At 40.0% G+C, this 27803-nt stretch overlaps 1 protein-coding gene across 8 annotated transcripts in view; it reads left to right on the forward strand.

The window, feature by feature from the left end:
• The first annotated feature begins 1817 nt into the window (after positions 1–1817).
• Positions 1818–27803, forward strand: part of phldb2b (pleckstrin homology-like domain, family B, member 2b) — a 37219-nt gene continuing 11233 nt past the window's right edge. For 2 of the 8 annotated variants that reach the window (XM_067486172.1, XM_067486175.1), the window contains exons 1-12: positions 1819–2152; positions 7846–7902; positions 8145–8268; positions 9266–9364; positions 9686–9769; positions 15858–15977; positions 18878–19062; positions 19408–20646; positions 23519–23902; positions 24907–25068; positions 25411–25548; positions 26688–26816. In XM_067486172.1, the coding sequence (XP_067342273.1) occupies positions 2120–2152; positions 7846–7902; positions 8145–8268; positions 9266–9364; positions 9686–9769; positions 15858–15977; positions 18878–19062; positions 19408–20646; positions 23519–23902; positions 24907–25068; positions 25411–25548; positions 26688–26816 (2754 nt within the window). In that variant the 5' untranslated portion in view covers positions 1819–2119. Of the gene's footprint in view, positions 2153–6157; positions 6176–7845; positions 7903–8144; positions 8269–9265; positions 9365–9685; positions 9770–12063; positions 12292–15857; positions 15978–18877; positions 19063–19407; positions 20647–23518; positions 23903–24906; positions 25069–25410; positions 25549–26687; positions 26817–27803 lie in introns of those variants that run through there. The other 6 variants (XM_067486169.1, XM_067486170.1, XM_067486173.1 and 3 more) reach the window with 6 other exon arrangements.

Here is a 27803-nt window from a genome sequence, read left to right on the forward strand (position 1 = left end):
AGAAACTAAATATGGGCATAAAAGAAATAGCTACACGGTAGCATCTAAACGTTAAGCAGGAGGATTTGTCTGAATAAAACTGGTTTCAGTCTGTCATGGCAGGGTCTCATAACACCGGGTACAATCCCTCTCCAAATGGTTTCTGCTCAGCTTCCCAGGATCACAGGAGAATTGTGGAATTCACTCGAGAACGCTGTCAAACATTGGGTTGCCCTCTCAAACCCACAGGCTCTGGCATGATGTCACTGGGAAAGCTGTGCAGCTTTAATGGTAACAACCAACCATGGAGGCATTATAGCGTAATAGCCTCTGGAAAGGCTTTTAAAAGGAACTGAAAGACAATTTTCCAGGAGCATTATCCTGATAACGTGTAGCGGTTTTCTCGGGTTCAATGATGCATTTGTAGATGTTGAGTCATGACCTCAAATGAGCAAAAAGCCCAGACATGTAGCGGTAAGTAAACAAAGACTCACGTTTTTGGAAAGTTCCTTACAGAGTGGGATCTGGAGCAGCAGAGAAAGTGGAACAGGTCTGGGTTCACCAGCTTTCTTCCTGTTTATCCACACAGAGATCCTTGCTCTTCCTGAGAGATAAGATAATCCTGCTTTCACGGAAAAGCCTGGATGGGCATTTGCGTATAGTTGTGTGTTTGTGTAAGCAAACTGTCCTTGCCTTCATCCTAGCCAGAGACCAAATTGGAAGACTACATTAGTCATTTTCCAACCATAAAGACACGTCATGCATTAGGCTTTACTTGTGGTCCTTTGGCCCAAGCTAAACAAAAGTCTGCATGACTTAGGTTGTATTACAGTTCTGCATAATGCATGCTGATGTTTTATGTAATGTCTGTTTTGAACTGTGAGGAAAACATGAGTCTCTGCCAAATGAAATTACCTACTTATAATACAGGACTGCTGGCACTGACTCATGATGTTTTCACACTGATGCATGATTGTACATGTGGGGATTTTTCAGATGGTTGACAATACTTTTGCAAAGAGCAGCAGTTTGCAGGAAAAAAAAAATATGGATCCCATTGTGAAAATTGTGATAATTGTTTTATTTTATTTTTCCCTTAAGGAAATCAGTACTGAGTTATTTCGGCCCATTTTGAACCAGTCCATAAATGTTTAAGATGTTTTGCACCTCTACCTCTGTGGCATACAATTATCTAAACTTGTATAAAGGCTATTTCTATTTTATTTGCTGTAGAATATATTCTGCCTAAAAGAATTTTTTGAACCCCAACAAATTCGACACCTCAGGTTCCTTTGATAGATTGGTACTTTCCTGTTGTACCTTTTGGCAGCAGACACACACGGATCACCACTATGGATTTATGTGCATTCATTTTATAAAGCTTTACCAACATTCCACTCGTCTGATACATAACATACGTTTTACCAGTTTGTTTTCCCACATGTCTGGATCTTTATCCATGCTGACGAAACTGTATGAACCAAATCCTTCAGTTTTAAGGACTGGATTGTGTCCTGTAACAGGAGACTAGACTGCATTAATGTTGCAATATCATTAGTAAAACATGGAATTTATTGTGGCTTCTTATCTTGTTCCAAAGTGGATCTGAAACAATTCTCTCTCTCTCTCTCTCTCTCTCTCTCGCTCGCTCTCTCTGTCTGTCTCTCTCTCTCTTTGCCCCTTTTGTCCCTCTCTCACTTTGTCTCCTTCTATTTAAGAATGAGAGGTCAGATCTGGGTCTGTTAGCACCTGCACATTATAATCTGTATGTGTGAGAGAGAGAGAGAGAGAGAGAGAGAGAGAGAGAGAGAGACTCCCTCCCCTCACTTCCAGCTGTCCCTACATTCCTCCACACGTCGCTATTGGTGGAAGCCGCTGGCCCTTTTTTTGTGTGCGTTTTTGTGTGAAGGCAATGTTGGGAGTGCGAGATCGCGTGTGTGCGTGAATGTGACAGAGGATTAGGTGTCTTTTCCTAGACATCCACATGGATTGTATCAGTCAAGAACGGGGACTGCGGGAGACACGAAGGAGATAATCACAAAATAACTAGTGACATCTCAGGAGTTTTTTTTTTTTTTTTTCAGGCGACATAATTCTGGATCTTGGAGCGTAATTGCGCAATTGCATCCTTGTCTGCGCTATGACAGAAGTGGCCAGTCCCGCTTCAATGATGGTAAGCGCGTTTACAGATAGGGAATAAGCAGATTTCCTTTAGTTTTAGGTGGTTTTCTCAGACACATTCATGCTGTTTGAACAGCTACTAGTGTTTTAATCCACAGCTCTGGGAGCTTCTTACAGTGTGCATTGCCTTACAGTGGGGCTGTTTAACAGTAAAGTAAATCTCATCCGGATTTACCAACAGATTTTGTTCTCAGGAAATGAAATACAGCAGACGTTTTGTTGTAAATGGAAAGTTTCACTCAAATTCAGAATTTCGTTTAAGTCTCCTTGTGTGCTTTTATAACAATCGAGCTGCACCAGGCTATTACAAATAATGTTAAAACCATTATTCTTGGCTTGTCAACTTGACTCTTGCGGTGATGTGGAAACCAGGGGAACACGGACTCGACATGCTAGTGCTGTCATCAGCTACCAGAACCGCACATCATACTGAAAACATCTTATTTGATAGCAACTGTGCAGAAGTCTTTTTATTTCAATATATCAGTTTCTGCATGAAATCGACCATGTCGTGTTTGTATTTACTGTATATGTGTGTCATTTGGAAAAGGTAGAAATAAGTTGGAGTGGATGTTGAGTATTCACTTCAACCACTGGATTTAAATAGCTAAAACACACACATTACATATGTTGCTGTTTTTTGGCCTGTGGTGCCACAATTGTTTGTGCCACTTTCTTTTTCACACAAACACAACAACTTTGTTTGTATTATCTCAACCTTACGGACACGGTTCATGTGGCCATGTGTGATACCATATGTTACTAATATGGGTTAAAGTCATATCCGGCCCCTCGGAAACCCAAACATCACTTGATCCTCTGCTTATTGCTCCTAAGTTAATGTGGGCTTTTCCAAACATGCACACACCCACTGTAGAAATTCAAGTTTGATTTCCTCCACTTCTGAGTCAGCTTCAGTAACAATGGACGAGTCCAATGTGAATCATTTATTTTCAGAAATGACAGATAAGTGTGTGAGCTTGCGGCTGGAGAACAAAGTTCCGTAGCCGGTGGATAGATGTTTTAGCAGGGGTTCAAGGTGAAGCAGAGTATTCACAAGATAAGGGAAAGACACAAACAGATGGAGGTTCCTATCAGTGACTGGGTATACAGTTGTCTGTCGACTTCACATGGCTGTTTGAGGGTTAAGACCTCGATTAAGGGTTACGTTTGGAAAGAAGATTAGATTAGCATTGGGGTAAAGGGCAAGAGAATGAATTATGTCAATAAGTGTTTTCCCAACTAGTAAGACCAAGGTTTGTGCTGACAATTAAATTATCTTTGCTAGGATTAGTTTGAGTTTTACATCTTTGCAGTAAGCATAATTTGTTTGTAGTCAGGACAGGAAAACAGGCTCATTAAGAGAGCGACTCCATATTAAACAGCATCTGCGATACAATGCTGGCTTTGTCAGGTGGGAGGAGGAGAGGGTAAGGCTGGAATGTGAGGGGAGGGGATGTTAGCAAGATACAGAGGGATGGAGAAAGATAGCGACAGACAGAGGAGTGAATCCAGGCTGAGAAAAAGGCAAGACAAAACATGGAACACATAAAGAGATAAAACACATCAAAGCGACAGGAGGCGAAGCCAGGTGGGATGACGGTGTTTTTAAATAGATAAGTCTAACACCCTCGGATTTAACTTGACTGCAAGCTTGATTATTCACACTCTCATCTTGGAAACTCATCTCCATTAGTTGGTTGAGTTCATATCACCTTGACTAGGTGCATTCCTGATAACTATAAGGCCAATGTAATCTATAGCATCATGCATTGAAATTGCAGATGCCTGGTCCTGGTTATGAGACTGCAGGCTGCAAAAGAGTCAGACAGCAACAATAATAATTGAAACAGATGCAGAGAAAATACAGATGAGAGGAGCGAATAGACACTGGGACGGAAGCAGAGAGTAGAGAAAAAGAAATGGTCCGAGAATGTGGGATCTTTCCTTTTGGTTTTATCATGGCTCCATCTTCCATCATTTTTTCTCCTTCACCACTCTGTTATTCTCTTTCTTCTCAATCTGTGAGTCCAGATGCAGTGCAAACTGAGCATTTTGGGGATACTCAGCTGTTCTACAGATGGGAGCAAAGAGAGATTATGTGTGCATGCACCTTCTTCCAATTGTGTCCATGTGATTTTAAAACCACTGTGTATTTACAGACTTGCAAATTTGGACAAGCTGGACGAATATTTAAAAGGCCAGTTCAGTGCACCAGTTTAAGAGTTACTGTTATTTTTAAAGTAGGCCAGTGCTGCATGTTTAGGATATTTTCCTATTGGCCAACTTTCCCATAATAAGAAAAAAATCTACCTTTGAAAACTTTCCCAGTTGTTCATATTATTCCATTTCAGGAGTTAGTTTGGGATGTTGAAATTGACACTACTTCACTTTCTTTCCCTTTGTCTGACTCATATGTTTTTAACAATTACATATTTTTAAGAGTGCCTGTATTTCTCAGATTGCATTCTGCCAGAACTTTTAAATAACTATTCGGGTTAGTTTTATTTTAAGCCTACCTTTCTTTTGCAGGAACCTCCTGTTGTCATTTATACATTTACACACTTTCACACCTAGAATATGTCCAATACAGCCACAATCTGACCTGCTGCCCACTGAGCAGCTGCACTGCAGTAGTTGGGATTAAGAACCCTCCTCAAGGGCACTTAACTGGGGTTTGGTGAGCGAGATTCATCCATTCAAGCATAACATGCCCTGAGGCTGCACTTGCATCCTTGTCGACATGAGGGAAGATCTTTGTTCATAGTTCCACTCTCTTTGGTGAAGTTTGCTTAACATCAAAATTGGTTGCTTTTTAATTTGGTGACACTAAAGTTGACCCTTGATGAAAACAATATTCTGAAAATCAAACTACACCAGCGTTACTTAGCACTAATGGAAATGTGCCACTCTGTCAGGTTAAATAAGGTCAGAGACATCCATCCATCATTATCTTAACCGCTTATCCTCTGTGAAATCCCAGCTGTCATTGGGCAAGAGGTGGGGCACAATCTGTACAGGTCTCCAGTCTATCTCAGGGCCAATACAGAGAGACATACACAGACAGAAAACCATCCACACTCATTCAAACCTATGTAAAATTTAGAGACAACAATTAACCTAATGCATTAGCCTTGTGCATGTCTTTGAACTTTGTGAGGAAACCCATGAAAGCCCGGGGAGAATGTTCAGACTCCAAGCAGAAAGGCCACACCTGGCCAACGATTTGAAACATGGACCAACTTGGCAGGACTAACCCAACAATGCTCCCTGTCAGTGAATCGAGCCCCGGGACAGGCAGATACTCGCAACTGGTCAGAGACACAAAACTGAAACAAAAAAAAAAAATCCATGTATTGAACAGCTGTACATTAGATGTTCAAAGTAGGATGTCAACAAAATTAGATTATGTGAAACATGTCCCGGAGAAACGTCTGGTTAGGGTTTTTGGTTACTGTCATTGTATGAGCCAACCAGATTTCCTCTGGTTTTGTTTATGTTGTGTATTGTAAGATTATTTAGATTAAAAATAGGCGTAAGTTTATTGATGATGTCATTCATGACATCATATGGCTTTGATGTTTGTATAGTTTGCCTTTGTAGTTTGACTTTTAAGTTGCCATGGTAACAATGCATAACAATGGTTTGTTACAAAAGAGGCAGTTCAGCTCGGCTTTTGGAAGGAACAGACATGGACAACAAGAGAGACGGAAACTGGAGCACAGGAACTCACTACAAGATAGTGGTGACTTGCTGCAATAAGGTAGAAGAGAAAGGTTCCGTGTGTGGCTGTGGAGGCACACGGCTTCTTACCGTGTTCTGTGGATTTAGAAATCACTGAGAACCTTGTTTGATGGAATTGATTCGTGAATGTTTGTTAAATTACTATTTATAAATGTGTATTGTAGAATTAGTCCCTTATCAGCTAAGTTGAGAAACGTGGAATACAATAAATGTTCAGTGTTCATCATACAATGATCTCTCGAGTGGATAATTATTGGACCGTCTGATACACGTAAGATTGTTTTTACAGTTATTATTATAGCATTTGTTTTTTACAATAAATGTTTATCTCTTACCTACAAATACAGTACCTAAGCCACCCAGTAGTTGCTCGGCCTTGATAGAATCAGGTTTTTTTGTCATTTGATCTAAGACTGAGGAAAACCTCAGGATTCCAAAGCTGCAGTCTGGAAATCTAAAAGGGGGGCTGACACACCTCACTTCTCCTCTTTAACTGGAGCACAACAAGGGCAAAGGCTTGTCTTGACCTGCCCAGATTGTAGTTCACCTGGTGAAAGAAAGAGAAGGGCTTTAGAAAGAAAGAGAGCAAGACAGCCACAATCTTGGGGGTGGGGGTCTGAACTCACTAACACTAGTCTAGCTGGTGTTGTCATTACACATGGCGTGTTTGCTTTGTCTACAAAAGTGATGAAAAAATCAGTGGAATTTAGGTCCTCATATTTTCATGCAATACCAAAAAGAGCTGTAGGAAGGAAGCCAGTGCTGAATTAGAGGAAGCAGTGGGGAGCTGACTTTGATTTGCGTTTCCACTGGTGGAGGAAATAACGGAAAAGAGTAGAGTGAGATTAAAAAGGCAGGAGGACGAGGCAAGGACACAGACAAGATGCAGGAAGAGGAAAGAAAAGGAAGGGGGAGTTGGAGGAACATAAGCAAGTTATTTAGTGAAAGGGATTTGTAAACTAGGGACGAAAACAAGTAGTAAAAATTGAAAAAAGGAGAGAGGAAACAGTAGGTGAAAAGGGAGATGTGGTTGGGGTGGTTTCCCATGCTATAATCATCTCTGGTTTGGCGTTAAGCACCTCACTCAGCCTTCTGGGTGCGTGTCCATGTCTGTGCTTTTAAATGTGTGCGAATGAGCACTCAAATAGAAGCTGGCAGGACTGTTTTGGATTTTTTTGGAACTGTAGGGTGAAGCAGGGATTGTGTGTTTACTTGAATACATTTTTGAGGTCTTTTGGATTTTGTGTCCTTTTTATCTCTCTTTTCATTCCTCTTTGTAGTTTATTATTCCTTTTGTTCAATGTTTTGGATTGATCCATATGTTCCCACCACGTTGTCTTTAACTTGGACCTCATGTCAATCAATACATAATAAGAATAGCCATAGGCATACGTGGAGTCAGAGAGGAGCAAGTGGGGCTAACACCTCCTGCTGCTCACAGGGACAAAAAAGTACAACAGAGCTGCCCTTTGAATTGACTTGAAAATTAAGCAAATTTAACAAAGTGCCTCAACAGTAGGAAAAAAGTGCCCACAGATATGCCAACACATGAAAACATCACCGTAAAGTGCCCAGTAAAGGACCCCCAAAGAAAAGTGAACGTAATAAAGCGATTTGTCCCTATATATGATCATGCATTATGTGACCCTGAGAGCCGCATCACTGAGCCATTAAATAGCCATTAAATATACACAACGTATATAGATGGGTAAAGCTAAAAATAAAAATAATCATCCTCTGTTGATCATAAAAAATGATCCCTGGTCCCTGTTTCATGAAAATTTTAAATTTCATGACAGACTTGACTATAGATATCAGGGACTAAAGTGTTGAACAGTTGCAATTGAAATATGTTATCTTTTGGTTGATACATTTGTGTTTGCTTATGAATGTATATCACTTTCATCACCAGCATGACTTTTTTCTTCATCTCTACTTCAGGACTCTGACATGATGTTCCACACAGAGTTGTATCCGAAGTCGCCAGTTGAACCCAAGGTGACAGAATACACACGTACAAACACAATCTCACGGCACGTCATTTATTAACACAACTATGGCACAGTACTTCAGTACTTCAGTACTTCCCTTTAAAATATGCTTAATAACTTTTTATTCCTCAGCTTTTATTGGTCAGTTGCTGGTCAGATTTCACAGTAGTGTGAGTGTACAGAATGTACTAAATAAATTCACTGTGAGCCCATCTGACCTTTCCACTCTGTCTCATGCTTGTACTGTAGTCTCCACCCCTGGACTTGATTGACACGGGGAAAGGGTTGAAGGTCCAGACAGCTACGCCTCATCTGGTTAGCCTCGGCAGTGGGAGGCTGAGTGTGGCAATCACCCTGCTTCCCCTGAAGGAAGGTAACACAGACGTAGTATAGAATTGCATAGTCCATGGAGTAGGACTATGTGTTATTCAGCAAAGTTATTAAGGATACACACACAATTGTACAGCATGACACACATATAGGATGAATAAGTTTCCTTTTGATGACACAATGGTGCTGTATTTATAGTTATTTATAGTATCTCCATCATCAGCCAACCACAGCTGTCTTCTACCTCAGTGATAAAAAGATTCACAAGGTAACCTAACAAAATATACTGACCAACTGTAACAGTGGTGGCTATTACACACACTCATAAAGTTAACACAAAGCTCTGTCTTTATATGCAGACAGACACTTTTTGTTTTGTCTCCTGTTTGCGATGAGAACAATGCAGAGTGAATTGTGTCAGCACTTGCTTTAGAGTGGATGGATTTATGCAACAGTGGAACTCTGTTCAGCATATACAATCATAACTGTTTTCCAAAGCCATATTTTATTATGAGAGAAACTAGACTTTAGATTAGCTAGTTTATCACCATACTAAGTGCAGTTTTCAACACCGAACATTTAAAAGTATGATTGGCATTAGAATAATGGATAAAACTCCCACACACAGTACAAAGGCTCATTGTAATGGTAGAGTCAGCATTTTGACATTTAACTTTTTTCATTATCATTGTTCACTGCAAAACCTTTGCTTCACACTTTCACCATTTCCCAATTTAGTGTGCCTTGCAGTTTCAGTAAGCAATGCCAACAATGTGAACAAGCCATTTTAACAGAACTGAGGGTCTATTTTCCTCCATGTTCCTACTGAAGAAGAACAACTTGTTAAAATCAGTAAAACTGGCCTTTTATATTATAAGTTTATGGGCGTCAATTTAAGTTTCATTTGTGCTGTCAAATGACAATCTGTCCTACAGAGACATGCAGATGAGTGACACAGTGTCAAGCCTCACCTACTTGTACTGTATGTGTTCTACATTTGTCAGTCTGTGAATGATCATGTGTATTTCTTACTGTCCCAGGGGTGACCCGCATAGGCCGAGAAGATGCCCCAGTTCCTCAAGATATCACTATTCAGGGACCTGGGGTAGAAGCAGAACACTGTCTCATCATCAATGAAGGCTGGTGTTTTACTTTCAAAGATTAATACCATTGATATTAATGTAGTTCTCAAACTTAAACCATAGGAAGCAAGTTGAAAATGGGTGACATCACCCTGAAAGTAATTTGTATTATTTCATACTAAATAATGAAAAGTACTTTTTTAAACTACTGAATCTATTCAAACAGTATTAGAGTTAAAGATAAAGGATCAGTATATGGAGGTGGTGCGTTATGGAGTGAATTATGATGTAACACATTTGGCAGTTTGTGATTTTAATGGAAAATATGACATGAAGGTTTGCTTAACCTTGACCTTCTTCTCATTACCAATATGACAGGAGGGGTGGTAACCTTGGACCCCTGTGGTCATCTCTGCAGTGTGGATGGAGTCCAGGTCACTGTGCCCACACCCCTCACACAGGGTAAGATACACAAGAACACACTAGTGAGATAGCGCATTCTGGAAGGGCCCATTTGTCATGGCAGTGCTAGAGTATACATGCTTTGAAATATTGCCACCTATTGGTCAACAGTAGTACAGCAGTGGAATAAATTTGATGTTACATAGACTGTAAATACTTAAGTGTTTCATAATATCTGTGTGTGTGTGTGTGTGTGTGTGTGTGTGTGTGTGTGTGTGTGTGTGTGTGTGTGTGTGTGTGTGTGTGTGTGTGTGTGTGTGTGAAAGAAATTGAGTGGTTAGTTTTGAGGATTGGTTAACTTGCATTCCTTTTAGTGTGTGCACAAGTCACATGTGCACAGTTAATGTTGCACTGACATTCTGCCTGGAAACAACGGGATGTACAATATTTTTGTGTGCCTGTGTTAAATCTACAGGTTCATGTTTGTGTGTGTGAGTATTTTCACGTTTCTGTATGAGTTTCTGAATGATGTACTGCTCTGGTTTGGTTTGATTCTTTGTGGTTTGGAAAAGCTAGCTGCTACAATGAGTCACAGCTTCCACCAACTGCACTGCATACATTACTCTTACAATTCTGCTATAGTATACTACTAGTAAAACACACACACACAAAATCTCCTATCTTTCTGTTCACCCCTGTCCAGGTGCCTGTATTTGTTTGTGTTCTTTTCCTCCTTTCTCTTCTTAATTTCTTTGTGTTTTCTTAGTTTCAAAGTTCATGCTGTTTTATGCTTTTTGCCTTCTGGAACAGTTTCTTTCATTTTTTTTTTCTTCACTGACTATTCCTCTGTCCTTTCTCTATATGTTTTTCTAATTTTCATTGAGTCCTATGTGGCCTGGTCATTCTAAGTTAAATATTGATAGGACTACTTATCTTCCTACTGTGGCTAGCTGATTCAAATATTGACAACATCTTGGTGCGTATACAGACATTTGGCCAGAGCATTGTAAAACAGCAAGGGTGCAGAACAGGACTGAAAGAGAAAAAATAGGTAAAAAGGCAAAAGTGGGCATGGTTTGGAAAACTGAGACAGAGACAGATAGAGAAAGAGAGAGTGCAAAAATCTTTCAGCAATACCCATGTGTCTCAGATGTTCTTGGCTTAAGTTAGTCTAACCACACACAAACACATATAAAGTGTAGTGCAGTCTGGAGATAATTAGCTATGCTTAGAAACTAAGCTGTTGTATATTTGGGCCTTCAAAGCTTGACCTGGAATCGCATCAGCTTCACTATTAACTAACTAAAAGTTGAATAGTTATTTGTTACTAATAGCAGAAATTATAATATTGTCAACTACTGTGTATCAATAACATTGACAAATACACATTAATTACTACTTGGCTCCTTATTCCATTTCTAATATAGTTAACAAAAGCTAGTATTGAGATGTCTATTTCTGCATGTTGTTGCCATTGCAGTTGGCAGTAATTTTTTCAGAATGGTTGTTCACAATGATAGTTCACATTTCAGTTGACTTTGAGCATAAAACTCCCAGCATTCACAGCGTTCTGAGGCAAATGCAAATTTAGCTGACTAACTAAGTACAGCTACTATAATAGCCACTCTCTCTCTCTCTCTCTGTGTATTACATAAACACATATACAATTTGCACACACAAGTAACGTCATGGATGATCATTTAAGAATGTCTGCAAATCACAAATAATTAGAAGAAAACAACAAACAGTAGGCAAACGGTGGGATAGAGCCCTCCATAGCTGTTTTATCACAGATGTTTTTCGGTGTGATATTTCCTATGAAGGGATTTTCTTTATGGCCAGTCTGACTGCGTCTGGCAATACCCCAAATCTCTGTAAAACCCCATCCCTGTTGCCTTAGAAGTCATCTTAAGTGGATTAATTTTGGTTTCAGTTGAATCAAACCACTACTTTTACACGGTTGATAAATCAGCCTCTGGGCTAACTTGTTTGAAGTTACACTGGTCCAAGTTATTTCACGGAAAAAGATCGTAAATATACGGCAGGTAGACAAAGAAAATCGGAGGGTGCGTCGGTGTAATGCCTCAGTCTCTAATAGCCTTTAGACCTACTTGCCACAGGTGGGGGGTTGACGGTGTACGTTTCTTTTAGTTTAGATACGTTTTAATTGTTGTCGCATCTGACTTTTTAAAATCATATTTCTGTTTTAAAATCATAAACCCGCAATAGTGAAATCGGGTTTCTCGAGTGTAATTACCAATATTTTCTCTCGTAAAACCTGAGCGTCGCACCCCTTTATGCAAACAGTTGGTACATTCTCGTGCTCAGACTTTGTGGATGGTAAATCAGAGAACTTTCTTCCAAACGGAGTCAAAGCGGCTGAGGAGGCGTTTCATCATTACAGAGAGACAACAAACAAGGCAAACGTCGGCAGGAATGCAGCTATAGATTTATTTCCCCCCCCTTTAATTCTCGAGGACGTTTGAGGACTTTTGAGGTCCTTGTCATTATGATTCATCCGACGTTAAAGCCAAGAAAATAGACATTCGTGTGATAAGTCTGCGGTGAATGGGAAGCAAAAGGTCTGTAACGGACTTTTTTTTTTGAACAATGCAACGTTAGCGTTTCATTTTCTCAAGCATTTTGACGCACTCCTACTTTACGTCTAACATCTTCTATTTTGCAAAATTAAATGTTTTTTTTTCTGAAACTAAGTGCTAAGCTAAATTTGTGTATGATTTTTGTGTATGCTCCTATTTCCTATTTCTCTCTCGCTGATGCTTATGATCTCTTATCACCCTACATACCTGTGTTATTAATCACTGTCTTTTGTAAACACACCGATTCCAAAGTAGCCTGGCGTGGTCACGTGAACAGTTGGGGGCAACGCTATCAGCCTAAATATGAGATATACTCATCACTCAGTTAATTTCTGTAAGGGTTGTTTTACTTTCCTTGTAAATAAGGAGTGTAAGCTACTTTTACTAGGCAGGATAAACAGCACCTGCTCAACATCTGACGATATTGATTTTCCTCTAAAAGCCTTTCTAAAGGACAATGAAAGCCAATAGAAGTGTTACTTTCCATCTGTTACCATGAAATTACTGAACTGATACATATGGCTCTTTCTGTGAGTGAGCATGAGGATCAGGGCTGCTGCTCAGTTCAGGCCAAACCACCAGCATGTGAAAATTACTTCATAATTTTCATCTACGTTTTTGGAGTAATTCATAACCTGCTGGTTGTAGACTATTGTGTGCACAATAAGGAGATAACCTTGGAGATAACCTTGGTGTGCTTACCATTGGATCTTAAATTAGCTGTAAAGTTCACAGACTGGTGTAAGTTCACGGGACAAAAGGAACTAGCCTAACGCTAAGGATCTGACACTTGAAGACAAAACCAATTCATTGTTCTGTTTGTTATTGTGTTCATAAATCGTTCTCCCACCTGCTGGTTGCACTTTTGGGCTTTTCATTAACTCATATAATATAAACCCGATTAATAAGAAAAACAATCTTTTGTTATCAGTTTGTAGTTACATTTTCTTTCTCATTAAGTTTTCAATTTTGTTTTTGGACCTGTCACTGTCCCCATACCAAGATGGCTACTGAGCCAGCAAGGAGCCAGATTGTGCATGTGATAGTGGTGTTTGTGCATGTGTGTGTGTGGTTAGGTAGGTGAGGGATTCAGCTAATCTATCCCAATTTCCCTGAGAAAGACCAGTCTGTTTTTTTATGATAATACTGCTTGACCCTTGTGCCTCAGAAAGTGTTAATTTGTGGTTTTGAGGCCAATTTACACTCCCACTGGGGCCTGTATGTGTATGCATCTTTTTTACGAATGAGTAAAATTCTGTTTTAGTGCAGATTGTATAAGTCCTAGCAACATTTCAAAGACCAGTTTTGATCAAAATAACTGGGACAATTTTCTGACATATCCCCACCAATTAGCACGTAACTGAGTTTTATTGTGGGTTGGATATGGCTTCATCTTATCTGAGTTGTATATATTTGGCAGTTCCTCTACTTATCTTAACCAAGTAGAAAACTGGTTTTGAGTTACCTCTCCCATACCATTGCGGTGAGAGTGTAGTTTAGTCCGCTCAGATCTACATGGGAACAGAAATTGGCTCCAGACGTAATACATCTCTTACATCTGTGCCTCAAAGACTCTGAGGTCTGACTTTGTAGATTGCAAACTTTAAATTATCCTTTAAATGTATACAGACTAATTTCAAGTAATGTTTTTGTTGCAGAGGGTCTGTTTTTATACGTTTTTGGGGGGGCTACTTGGAATGCTTTGAGAAGGCAAACTCAATTTTGTGGCAAACAAGTAAACATGGGAATAAGATTGGAGAGGAGGGCATGCGGTTTTGTGATTGGAAGCGAGGGATGCTGTGTAATACCTGGTACTTGTGTCACAAATGCATTTTAGGACTGGGGGCTAGACAGAAGCTGCGTCTTTTCTTTACATCCATAATAAATCAGCTATTTATGTGTCTGAGAGAGAGAGAGAGCGAGAGAGAGGGGAACTGAAATGTCTGATTCAACAGGTTAAAAATTTTTTCCACCAAATTTAATCTTTGTTTTACCCCTCTTTGTCTAATAGACAAACATACTTTTAATATTTGTTTATGCTGAGGTTAGAAAAGTAGGAGTATTTGTTAGCTAAGGAGTTGAGAGGAAATTAAAACAAGGGAGGAGAGAGGGGCTGTGAACAAATCAGGGCAACAAACATAACCCCCCACTTTAAAGGTTTTACATTGTGGGCCTACTGAGGGTAGGAAATTGGATTTTTACAAGAGCTGACTGCTTACTAAAAGTGTGTGTATTTGATAGAAATACTCTCCATTGCAATGAGTCATTAGGCACTGTAACAAGACACATACGGACATACAAAGTATGCACAATGTTTTGAAAATGCACACACATTACTCATGTCTAGCCACGAGAAACACATTATCAAATAATACTCACACTAGCTGGCACCGTGACTTATGTGTGTCTGCATGCATGTGTGTTTATCTCCTTTTTCACAGAACAGACACACACCATGATGCCACTTTCTCACATTTTTTCATCCAGACTTGCACGATTGTGTTTATGTCCAGTCGATCTTGGCAGACTAAATGTTTCTTGCACTGTGTCCATGTGTGTTGATAGCTCACCACTGCAGTCCAGTCTCCTCCTGTGCTCAGAAAGCTGCAGCTTTGAAATACAAAATATTCTGCTCTTTGGGTACTCTACATCAATGTTTACACAGATATGACCTTTTTTTTTATAGCAAAGCTATAATCTCAAAATGAACAATTGAAAAGACTTTCAGGTGGAAATATTCACGGAACTGGACATTAGATGAAAAAGGGGCAAAATAGAGATGATAATTTGAGAAGGGAACAAAAGAAAACGGGCTGACATTTTTCCATTCAGGCTTTTTCCACTTACCCTCTCGCCATCCCCACTTCTGCCTCAGCGGTTATGTCTGACTTTGGGTCCAAGAAATCTGACGTAACTGTAATGGAGCTATCAAGGAGGTGCTTATTTAACTTTATACACACACGCATATATTGTGGGGGTTTACTGTAATTCTTATCTGCCCTCGTGGATAGAGGTCAAAAGAACCAAAAGAGCCAGGAGATTGCATGTGAGAAAAAAGAGAAAGGAGGTGAAGCTGTCAGATTTTTATTTTAGCTTTATTATTTTCTGTCCTTTTGTCTGTTTACTGGTCCTCTCATTTCTTCTTACTTACCCGGCACCTCTTATGCTTGTCTCCCTCTCTTCCCTTCTGAAGTGTTTGGACAGCTGTCGCTGGCTGAGTGTATTACTGAGGTTGTGACCCTGACTTTTTGTTTAATACCTGGCCCTCTAAGCCTAATTGATGGCCAGAGCAAACACTGTGGCCTGGGATGGCTGGCTGTGCAACAGCGTGTGTCTAGCTGTGAATAAATATCCTACACTCTAAACTGCTGTATTAATGACATCCTGTGTCTTAGATACCTATTGCATGTCATCATGGTCTAGTTTGTTTTGTGCTTTAGTTTACCTTTAGTTTTTCTCCCAGTCCCTATGTGTCCCTACAATCCTCTGTCTTAGTAAATATGTATAGCTCTAATCTTACTTTCTGTGTCCGTATGTTTTCTCCTCAGGTTATTCCTTGTGTTTGGGTAAGTCCTATTTGTTCCGGTTCAACCACCCTGAGGAGGCAAGCAGAATGAAGAGCATGCTTCCACAAAAGAGCCCCGTGTCTGCTTTAGCCTACAACACAGGTACATACACACATGGGGGGAGGGGTAAACCTCTTCTGTGATCCCTGAACAGCACTTGATCCTTGTTGTTTTTTCCATTCTTTCTTCCCCTTTGCCTTTGTTCTTTCACATCAGCATTTCCTCATTCACCTCTTCTATTTTCATCCTGCTTTTTCACATTTTCTACACTTTTAGTACTTCCTTGGCTTCTTCTCAAGATGGAACATCTATCCCCACAATCTGTTCCCCAGTACCTTCAACAGAGATGTCAGGGTAAAGTTTCAGGGATACACAATCCTGACAGGTGTGTGTGATGTGGAACATGACTCTTGATTTTGTGCATTAGAGAGTGAAGGCCAGGGTGGGGGCCAGTTTTTCTTTCAGCCCTCTCATATGTCCTTCCCAAAGACACTCATACTGTCACACACACTAAAACTTAAATTCAAAGCATATTGGAATGTTTTTTGTCATCTGCTGCGTCTCCATTGCCATGGTGACACAGCAGCTGGACTCCCTTGTCTCCTTTGTGATTGATTGAGTTGTGAGCAAGGTTTGTGTGTGCTTGTGTGTGTGGTTGCCTTAATCATACTCCTTGCTTTTTAAACTCATGGACACAAGGAATTCATTCCTCACTCCCCCAACTTCACTGATGTTTTCATAAAAAAGAATTATATCCCTCCCACAAAGATATTCCCATACAAACTGAGAGAAATTATTATTACAGGCAGGTAATAGTAGTAAATCTTGTTATCTGCTGTTATCAGCCAGATTGCCAAGACTCACACTGTGACACATGCATCTCAAATGAATGCTCTCAGACAAAGAACGAGTTGCTGGGCATAGAATATTATAGTCATGATAGAGGACAGTTGAAGCATGCCAGGTCTGCAGTAATAATCTGCCCATGTATGGACACAAACACCCTGCATGTGTGTGTGTATTTCTAGGTCTTATGATGTCTTTCATTTTCTGCTCCATTTCTCTCGACCATGTAAGCTTTGACATTTTCTCACACTGGCTTACGTATGTTCAGCGATGACAAGCACTTTCACATACTTTGATACAACTAAGCTTGAATATTCTCACTACACTCCAGGCTTATGTACACATGGAATGTACACATTTGCATTTCTTTCTCAGGCAGAGCCACTTTTGGCAATTGAAGGAAAGTGTGTGGGTGTGCATAGCAGTTAAACACTGGGTGGTCTAAAGCTGTGCATTGTAATAGCTCCTTTTCCACATAAAACCACAGATGAATAAAAAATGGGCAGGTTTCTCACATATTACTTTTCCCTACTGCCAAGTATTTATACTCAAAATTTTAATGACAGGATAGTATTTAGGCCTTAGGCCTTTTAGAATTTTGTACTGGCCTACCTTTTGAACCTGCCTAGCTTTGCATTACATCCTTTTTTGCCTACAAGTGTCAAAGAAGTGGCATTTTTTTGTTTGTCCGTTTATTTTTTATGGCACTGTAAACAAAGAAAATAAAAATAATTTCATATCAGAAATGGTCACCTACAGGGTCAAAACCCATTCCTATTGTTTGTCTGTCTGTGAGACTGCTGCCACAATAGTCAGATCAGAATTCATGTAGTTCTTTATAATCATCAAGCGTCTGCACCCTAAAGCCTGGTAAAAAATAAACATGAAGGAAACTGACCACAGTGGTGGGGGTCAATGGAGCGACAAATTGAGAGATGAGGCAGGAAGATGAAAATTTAAACCTGTTATGAGTTTTGGGCATATTGGGTAGTAAGTGAACAGTCAGTTCTTCAAGTTTGTGCAACAGAAGGACAAAATTATAATTGTATGTATCTGAATGATTTTGCAAAGAACAAATTGCGGTGGCTAGATGGCTTGGTGAGAGCATTCCCATAACTGCAGGTCTTGTGGGGGAGTCCCACTATGAAGTAGTCTGTATCAACCAAAAGTGGTCCAGGAAACAAAAGCTGCAGAGTAAAAGTAAGCCTGGTTAGTCTGATCCCAAATGCTAATTGTTGAAAAAATTAAAAATAAAACAAATAAAAATTAATGCCCGCCATGATCAGCAGGTGTCGAAAGACATCTACATTGCAGTTTGCTGCAAATGGGACTGTGTAGATACAGACCAGTCAATGTGCCTATTCTGGTTTTAATGTTGTGGTTTATTGGTGTGTATTTTAGTTAAATTCAGCAAGAAGGACGTAAAATCAGACCTAGCTGAGGTTTGGAAAATGTTCCCCTCTCATACTAAAATGGATTAAATAAAAGGCTTTAGGAAGGATGGGTGGGGGGACCTCAAGAGTGTATGTGTTTTTCCCAAAATCCTATTCTAAGAAACGGAACTCTAGTTAGAATTACAAAGTTTGTCTTGGATCAGATGGTTAGGTTTGTACGAGCATGTGTGCTGACTCCTGTTCTGGGGGATTCGCTGCCAGTTGTGGATTGTTTGGGTTGGGATTGTTCTGCCAAGGGAGCCGTTTATGAATAGCTGCAACCTCAGGTACACATACAGTATCACTTGTTTCTTTTCTCTGCTACCATTTATGGTTCTTTTCACTTCCCTTAGTTTCTTTTTATTTCTTTTTATTTCTCTTTTATTGGTCTTTTCCTCTCAGTTTTCCACTAACTCACCAGAAAGCATGTAATGTTTATCCATCTCTTTAGGCATTAGCAGGGCATCGGGTATCCTTGTCATAAAGCTTTTATTTTCCTTTTATCTGCCCTGTTTTTCTTTCTCTTTTACACATAGTTTCCTTCCCTGTTAATCTACTTAAACAGTCAACAAACAGTAAACCTAAACTGAACATATAAGCTGCAGGAAGGGAGGTTTTTATTGCCTGGCTGTTGTATTAGACTGCATTAGTTTGGGTTTGATGTGCCTAATAAACTGCCATCTTAAGTGTTTGTTCGTTTGCTTTCTCTCTCTTTCTGTCCAGACTACCTGAAGTTTAGCAGTGACTATAGCCATGCTGTGGTGGGTGGCACCAGCAGCGCTAGGGGCATGCGATCAGCCTCTGAGCTGCGGGATTTGATGGACACCCTGCAACGCAAGAAGATTGCCCTGGAGAACAGCCTGCGAGCCAATGGGAATGCTAACCCCTCCTATTTCAGCGTGACACAGGTCGGTCATCATTTATCTTGACAACAAGGTTTATTATCCTGGTTTCTGCAGCATGCTTAGACAGGGTTTGTGTGGTTAGCCTTTGATGTTTGTTTGAGCCAGGGAATGTAGGGAAGGGTTTACACCCGGCCCACCTCCTTACAGTGTTGACCCATGTTTCTGAACTACACGTGTTCAAAACTCTAAACTGGCAACACTTGACTCAATCTCCATTATATTCTCTGTATATTCCTGTCTCCACTGTTGTACAAATACTATTTTGTGTGCAGGAGATATTACAATATTACAGTAGTACTACGTATCAATTATCAATTTTAAAAGGATTTTCTTCCTTTTATGTCTCAGTCACCCCCAACTACACCTATCAACAGTCCTGCCACATCCTCATCAGCCTATCAGGAACAAGCCAGGCGATACTATGGCTCAGACCGTCTGCCTTTGTCTTTAAAATCTGTTCCCCCTCATTCTCCTGGACGCCGATCCGACCCTTCTTCTTCACTTGCCTCTCGCACTTCAGTTGGCCGCAACCAGGATAACTTTGGCATTTGCGATAGCCGGCGTCTACACTCTCAGGGCTCATCTCCTTTACTGTCAACATGGAATGGTGGAGGCTCTTCAACATCTGTTGTTGGTAGTGACAGCTTCCTTCTCCCTCTTCCTCCCTCATCCTCATTATCCCGTATTCCATCAGCAGATGGTGCAGTCAGCATGCCCTCCAGTCCACGTCTTGGACGACGCAGCTACAGGAACCAAGACTCGTCATCCAGCAGTCGAACCAGGAAATATTCAGCAGGCTCACTGAGTGGGATGAGGGGAGGAGGGCACAGCCGCTCACTGCCACGCCTCTGCCCTTCCCCATTACCTCGTGACAACAATGGAGCACTGACCTTGTCAACGCTTCCTCCATGTCGAGCTGATTTTGCTGGAAGTTACAAATTTAGCAAAAACAATTTCAGCAACAACAGCCAGAATACCAGCTCTGACCTCAGTCACAACTCTAGTAACCCCAGCCACCAAGCCTCAAGGAATCAAAACCAGTCCACAATTCAGACAGAAGGTGTTGTGTCTATCTCCCTCTCCTCCCCTAAGAACCTACCCTCCACCACACCCTCCATCGCATCCGCAACTGCCCCACCTGATGTGACCATTCCTTCCAGAGCTGGGGGCTCCTCTTCTCCCCGTGTGGCAAAAAAACTCAGCCTGACTTCCACAAGCTCCATGGGTTCTATCAGCTCTGTGGGTTCTATTCCTTCAGAACCAGAACAGTTGGCCAACCAAGCATTCAACCAAGGAATTGAGTTCTCTGGGGTAGAGAAGGAGAGACAAGGGGTAGGCCTAGAAGTCCCTGTTACCACAGGGCTTGGACTCGGAGAGAGGAGAACTTCCTTTGGAAATGTGGGTATGGAACCTGGGGCGGGCTTAGGAGAGAGGAGGCAGTCATTTGGAAAGGCAGGAGTGACTCCACCAGGGGGTTTCAGGGAAAGAAGGGGGAGTATCAGCTCACTGAGTGGAAAAGAAGAACTGACAGACTACCACCAGCGCCAAAAAGAGGAGAGACTCCGTGAGCAGGAGGTTGAAAGACTGGTGAGTTGTGTGTGTTTGTGTGTGTCTCCATCTTTGTCTCCTTTTGTTCAGATTAGACATAATATTGACAGTATGTTTTTCAGCATCTTCCAGTTCACACTATGGCAACACTAGGGATTGGAATTTATTTTATTGAATTGTAATAAGGTAATCAGGTTCATCATTAATTTATTAAATTGTAATCCTTTTGAATCCTTTATCAAACAACTTTAAGTTTTTTTCAGAAACAAAAAAATATGTTTGTAGTTAACACACATTTTGTGGGTCTTTTGTGTGATTTATAAATCAGTTACCAGACAATCATGACAACGGATTGTAAAAACTTTTGTTAACTAATAATCCTAAACTGTGGACATGCTGCTTTATTTAGAGCCTTTCACCACATATGTGATCAATGCATTAAAACATCCCAAGCAACTAAGAACAAAGAAGCTGAAAATTCATAAGGAATTTGTTTAGCACCAGTCCCTAACAAATATGGTATTTTATTAAATTGGAATCTGACTTTCCTAAGGAGCTTTCACACACACACACACACACACACACACACACACACACACATACACACATACAGATGCTTCTGCCAGTTAGGCTATACTAATAAGACTATTCTTAGATTTTGTGTGTGTGCGTGTGTGTGTGTGTGTGTGTGTGTGTGTCTGTATATGTGTATGTGTGTTTATGTCACCTGGAGAACTGCCCACTGTGGTTCAGACCACTGAGGAGCCGCACAACACACCAGTCAGTTGAGGGTTAGCGAACCAATGATGATTACAGGGTAGCATTACTGTGTAGCAGGTGGATAAATACACGGATGTTCAACATATGACAAGTGGAATCATAATCCAGCAAACCTTCTCTTTTTATGTGTCGCTTTCACACAGCCATATTCTGCTTAGTGAAATAGTGTCTCTTTAACTGTGGGAACTTGTTTTCTGGATGCTGTATAAACCAAAATGTGTTTCACATGCTTTAAGCTTCTGATTGTAGTTACTACCAGGGTGGGATGTTGTGGACCTTTCTCTCCTGCTCTGAGCAGAGTCAATTTGCAGTTTCCCATTATCAAGGTTTGACTTACAAGCTGTTCTTTTTAGTTTGAGCCCTTATTGCAGCCTCCTATTAAGTACCAATATTATTAATCAAAAGTAATAAATTGTCAAAAAGCATTATTAATATTTAGTAGTTTGCAATAAATTATTAACTATGTATAGCAATTCTGATCATGTCAGTAAGCCCCTAGCAGCAGCTTAGTCACAGACTCAAACTGAAAGCATGTCTTAATGTTTGCTGCCATCTAGTGGTAGAACAGGAAACTGCATCCTGTCCATGCTAAGATGTGCAATGAAGTGGTTATATTTGTACCAACAAAATGAATAAAAAACGTTGTACAGCTTACATTTATTTGAGAATATAAAATAAAATTATGAAAATATTAGGAAATAAGATAACGGTTCCACAGAGGCTTTTGACCATTGGAATGGAACAAGGTGAAACACCGACACAGGCTTGTTTTATCTCGGCTCCTGGTTTACATTATATACTAAAAATGATGGTGTTTGTGTTTGTTTATATGTGTTCACATGCATATGCTGGATTATTATATCAGTGAACTATTTCAACTGTAATTATTTTTATTTGGACTTCAGTGTTCAGTGTCTTGCCAAAGTACACTGATATGGGGCCAGGAGGCAATGGGGGCCACAGACCCCTCTTCCCTGTCTGGTGCTATAAAAGGTTTATTCTTCATAATATTATACAATAATCCTAAAGAGGCAGATGAACATCTTAAGACTTTTATAGTTTAAACTTCTAATTGGTTCAGATTTTGTTCCTAGAGCACAATTTCATGGAAAATGTCTTGTTTCCTCAGTTGTAGTGCACGTAGACACATTCCTCTGTTTGGACTCCTGACTTATTCCCATGCACACTTCAGATCAGCTGACAGCTGTCCACCTTCTTATTAGCTTACTTGTTCTCTCTCTTTCAATCACACACACATAAACTTCTGTCCCACATTCTTTTTCTAGTTTCCTTCTTTCCTGCTCTAATAGTAATTACTCTCACTTCCTGTTACACTTGTGTAATTCTCACTTCAGAGAAGTCACTGCTGAACCTACAGTACAAGGAGCATTTTGACAGTTTGCAGCCTCCGTACTCCCCTATATAGCAGTGACTGGCAGGCAGAACTGTTGAAGGGGGTATTTTTGCTCCTGTCTCCTATCTAGACTATGCAAATGATATACTAAGCAAGAGTATGCAAATTTGTCAAGAAAGGATACCATTGAGTGTATTTTTGACTTCAGAGATGCTTCCACAGGTAACCTGAGCATTTGAATCTTAAGCTGAACTGATGTGATTCCAATGTGTGCATTTCTTTTACCCTATTAAACACACATGCATGTACACTATGTAAGGTAATAAAAAGGCAAAATGTATATAAAAAACTCTTTTTATTGTTTACTAGCTTGGAATACTTACTCTAAAATAATAAAATTGAACTTTTATCTAAGTTTATGTAACATCTGAAATGATTACCTTATTTGACATCAGCTTGATATATCTCACATTTTAAAAGTGTACATGTATAACACACGGAGTGCACTTTATCCAGCAAAATATTATTTAATAACACAGGGTTATACTGTATTTGTGCTGTACAGCACCATCCTGTAGAATGTTCTTTTAGAACCAGTAGAATAAAATGGTGGGGATTTCTACATTGGTTTTGCAAGGTAGATGCCACAACTGTGTACCTAGATCATTTAAATAAAATTATCCTGCCAACAAAACTCAAATTCACTTTTGAATTGACACTGCTGCATTTGCATGTACTGTAACTTGTGTGTCTGTATATGTGTGTGCTTAATCTCAGGAACGTCAGCGGCTAGAGACCATCTTGTCCCTGTGTTCAGAGATGGGCCGGACTGAGAGGGATGGAGGAGGCATGGCTACAAGTTCCACCTCAGCTGTGGCAGATCTGCAAAAGATCAACCAGGAGCTTGAGAAACTTCAACTGAATGATGACGATGATGACACACCTTCTGTCTTTTCAGACACGTTGGCTGTTATTGAAACAGAGAATGGACACATGACCTCCCCTGGGTCAGAGAATGGTTACTATGATGATGATTTACAAGTACGACAGAGACACAGAAGCGGTCACAGAGACAACAGGACAGAATCGCCTGCTGTCAATCTGCGAAGTTTTGCCCCATTACCTTCTCAACGTATGAGGACCAGTGAGGTATACCAGACAGTATGTTCGTTTTGATGCTTATTGGAAACTAAATGTACTCTTACAAATATTCCACCTTTAGCTGTTGTCAGTAGTAAAAGAGGGCACTGATGCCTGAATTAACTCAGAACACCAGCTATGGAAAGCAAAAAGTGATCATTTATTTACAAATATTTTCAAATAGCGCCGAGACCTCATCTAAAGTCAACTAAACTGCAACTTAAAACAGGTTGACTGAGACCCAAATGGGGTCGTGTGTGTGTGTGTGTGTGTGTATATATATAACACACACACACACACACACACATATATATATATATATATATATATATATATATAGAGGGGGGGCTGCTGGAGACACATATAGATGAAGCCTATCTTCACCACAGAACTAGTTACCATTAAGGATGATCATGACTAACACATGGGGATGTAACATTTAACATGTTGAACGTATGTAGAAGGAATTTTAACAACAGATCAAATGAATTTTAAGCCCACAATTAGCATCGTACACATCTGCTTTGTTTAAAAAGTATGGGACTGCAAGAAAAGCACCTTTGACCTTGATCTGCTTCTCTTTAAAATTAATCTGGATTAATGAGGGAAGTGTTAATGCACTATGTTCTTTCGTGACCAGGACCACTACTCTTAATAGTTGGAAATGATTGTCATACACAGCATTCACATGGAGAGATGGGGGATATTTACAGTAGATTTATTATATTATAGCATTCAAACCTTAAGAACTGACAGTTGGTTTTTTGGGGTTTGGGTGTATGAGTGTATATGTGTGCTAATCTCTGCCCACATTTGTTTGCTGTAAAAGAACAGAAACTTGCATTTTACAAATTGGTATAATAACGTCTGGTGTTTGTACACCTGTTATAACTACTACATAACATACTACCACAATATCCAGTTAGTGATGTCGGTGGTTATTATTACATCTCATCAACATAAATATACAAAATAGGCTCTCGAACAATGGTTTAATCTATTTCTGTTGATGATGTTTTTACCAGGGTCTAGATGATAAAGCTCATCATAGTGGACAGGAAGTGAAGCCTACAGAGGAGGAAGTGAGGTGTGTAGAAGAGGAGAGAATCCAGGCACTGAACAACATGGAGGAACTGGAGCAAAAAATCAAAGAGCTGGACAACCAAATGGAGGAATCTGCACGAGAGGTAGGGCCAGAGAGGACAGAATGGACAGATAATGATAAAGTTATGTGCAAAAGTTTGTACCCACCTACAATAAGTTATGTTACATGCCTGTCTTAACTATTTACAGTTTCAATGTAGGGGGATGAAACCTCAACCCTAGGACTAAATAGTACAAATGTTCTTGTAGAGAAAAAGAAAATAGGGGGTACTAACTTTGGTACATGATTGTATTTAAATTCAGGTTGACTGTAAAAGTCCTTTTTTAAAAGGAGAAAGAATTTAATTCAGGTTTTAATAAATGTAATGATTAATCAAATGGACAGGACCAATACAAAGGGCTTATTTGTGTGTGTTTTAACCAAGGTGGAGGTTGAGCAAGCTCTGGTGGAGGCTGAGCAGGAGTCGGAGGTAGCTGCTCTCCAGCAGGAAAAAGAGGCTCTGGAAGCACTTCACAACAAGATGGCTGAATTAGAGACCAAGTCCCAACAGGAAAAAGAAAAGGTATTTAACATGCTGTGTTTAGTTCTATTACAGCGAGAATGAGAGGGATGCTTGTCGTCAATTTATAGCACCTGACACTTGACACAGGTGATTATCATTATTATTAAAGGTCTCTTTATTTATGCTGCGTCTGCAACTTGTTTGCTAAGACTGCTAAGTTATATTATTACTACACAGAGGACAAAAAAATACTGTGTCTAATAGGAAACAAAGGTTTTTACTATTCTTCTACCATTTATTAAAAAAAATGCCCACTAAACACGGTTTTTACCCAGAAGCATGCAATACACTTCCCAAGGTGTCCGTGTGCTTTGGTAGTGAAAATATATACACTACTCAGAGACTCTTATACACAGGGGTCATGTGACTAACTGGTAGGTGTTAATGCCTCTCATGCTGTCTCAGGTCCAAATATACATCTGCTAATACTTCCCAGGATATAGCAGTCACCAAGCGTCTTACACACACTTCTGCAGGAGAAATGCGAATGTGTGTGTGCCTGTCTACATTTATACCCATATCTATATGGGTATAAATGTATGCAGTACAGCTAACAGATGACATCAGCTAACAGTCTACACGATAACACATCATGGTGCTACGTGAGACAGGAAAAGAGACAGAATTGTTAGACATGCAAGTGTTGCCCTGAGTGATCAAAACATTTGTGGAAGAGTAGGTAAAGACAAGTGCTTGTTCAGGTTTTGAGTGTCTGTGTATGTTGTGATATTTATAGAGAGGTTCATTAATGTAAGTTAACCCTCTCCTGAGCCGTTCCATACAGCATTAATCTCCATTCTAATTAATCATCACTTAATCATTTCTATTCAAAAAAACAAACAAAATGTTAAGAGACAGAGCTCCTTATTCTGTTCATATCACCTTCCTGCATTCACTTTTCCATCCATTTAGTAGATTTTCCCCCCCAGCTTCCTGTCCCTCCCTTCCAATAGGTTGACCTTGCTGACCTGGTTGACATAATAACTAACTGTGGCTCCCCAGTCCAACTAACGCTGGCATACTCTCTCTGTCCTGTGTGTGTGCGTGTGTGCATTTATATGTACACATAAATGGTGTACATGGTGTACGCCTGTGCGGACATACGCATGTGTCTGTGTATGTTCGTGTGTGTATGCCAGGCGTGTGAGTTGCTACAGGCAGAAAGGGACAGAGTAGAGAGGTTGGCTCAGATTGTGTGTGAGCAGCGCTCCCAGCTGGACAGCTGCCCTGAGGCCACCAAGGAGCCCCTGCAGGAGCAGCTAGCCAGGGTTAGTACACTCACACACACACTCACACACTACACATCAGCAAATATAACAAAGATACACAACATAACAGGGAAAAACAACAGCTTTACGTGCATACACTAAACAAACGCAGATGCAAATTCATTCTCAAACATATACAGGTGAATTCACATGAATTGTTATAATGCTCACAATGTGAAACTTGCATGTATGTGATCATGCATTCTTATTTTCCTGTCCACCCCATGGCTTCCATACATTGTTATTGACTATCTCTTCTGCCTGTGAACTCATTAGGTATCTATGTCTGTCTATCACTTTATTTAGTTTGAAGGCTTGGTTATATAGTTTGAATAAAAGACCGGTGTGACCGCATTTGATCATGGGCAGTGGGTCAAAGGTTACTATGTTTGATACATAAAAATATGTTGTTTAAAAAGAGATAGAAATCATCTTTACTTTGCAGCTATGCTTACATGTTACATGGTGCACGTTTGCTCACTGGCTATGCATTGGTGTGGTAGTCTGCATGTTTCTGAATAAGGGATCCGTGTTTACCAGATTTACTTTGTCTAAGTCAGTGTATTATGGGATGAGAAGGGGCCTTTGATGAACAATTGCGTGCTTATTTGTTTTTCTGAAAGTGTTTTTTTTAACAATAAGTTTAAACAACACCAAATTATGTTACCTAACAGAGAATGTGACGTTACATGAATGTGACGTTACATGAATGTGACGTTACATCATGTCCTGTTAACTGTTGGGGGACACAGGTGCCATCTTGTGATCTTTGCAGTTTGTTTACCTGTGTCTGCTACAGTGGTTCTATCTTTTGGCTAAAAAGCTGTTTAAATTGTTGTGATTTGACGGAGATGGGAAAACATGAAAAAGAAGAAAAGGGACCCTTTTGCTGACCCTTAAATTGCAAACAACAGTATATGAAAGAAATGTTTAAAAAAAAGACATTTTCTAGTACTCATAGATCTGCTAATTGTAGTATGTATGTAT

Source organism: Channa argus, chromosome 19, assembly GCF_033026475.1.
Source record: "Channa argus isolate prfri chromosome 19, Channa argus male v1.0, whole genome shotgun sequence".
In the NCBI taxonomy this organism is placed as follows: Eukaryota; Metazoa; Chordata; class Actinopteri; order Anabantiformes; family Channidae; genus Channa; species Channa argus.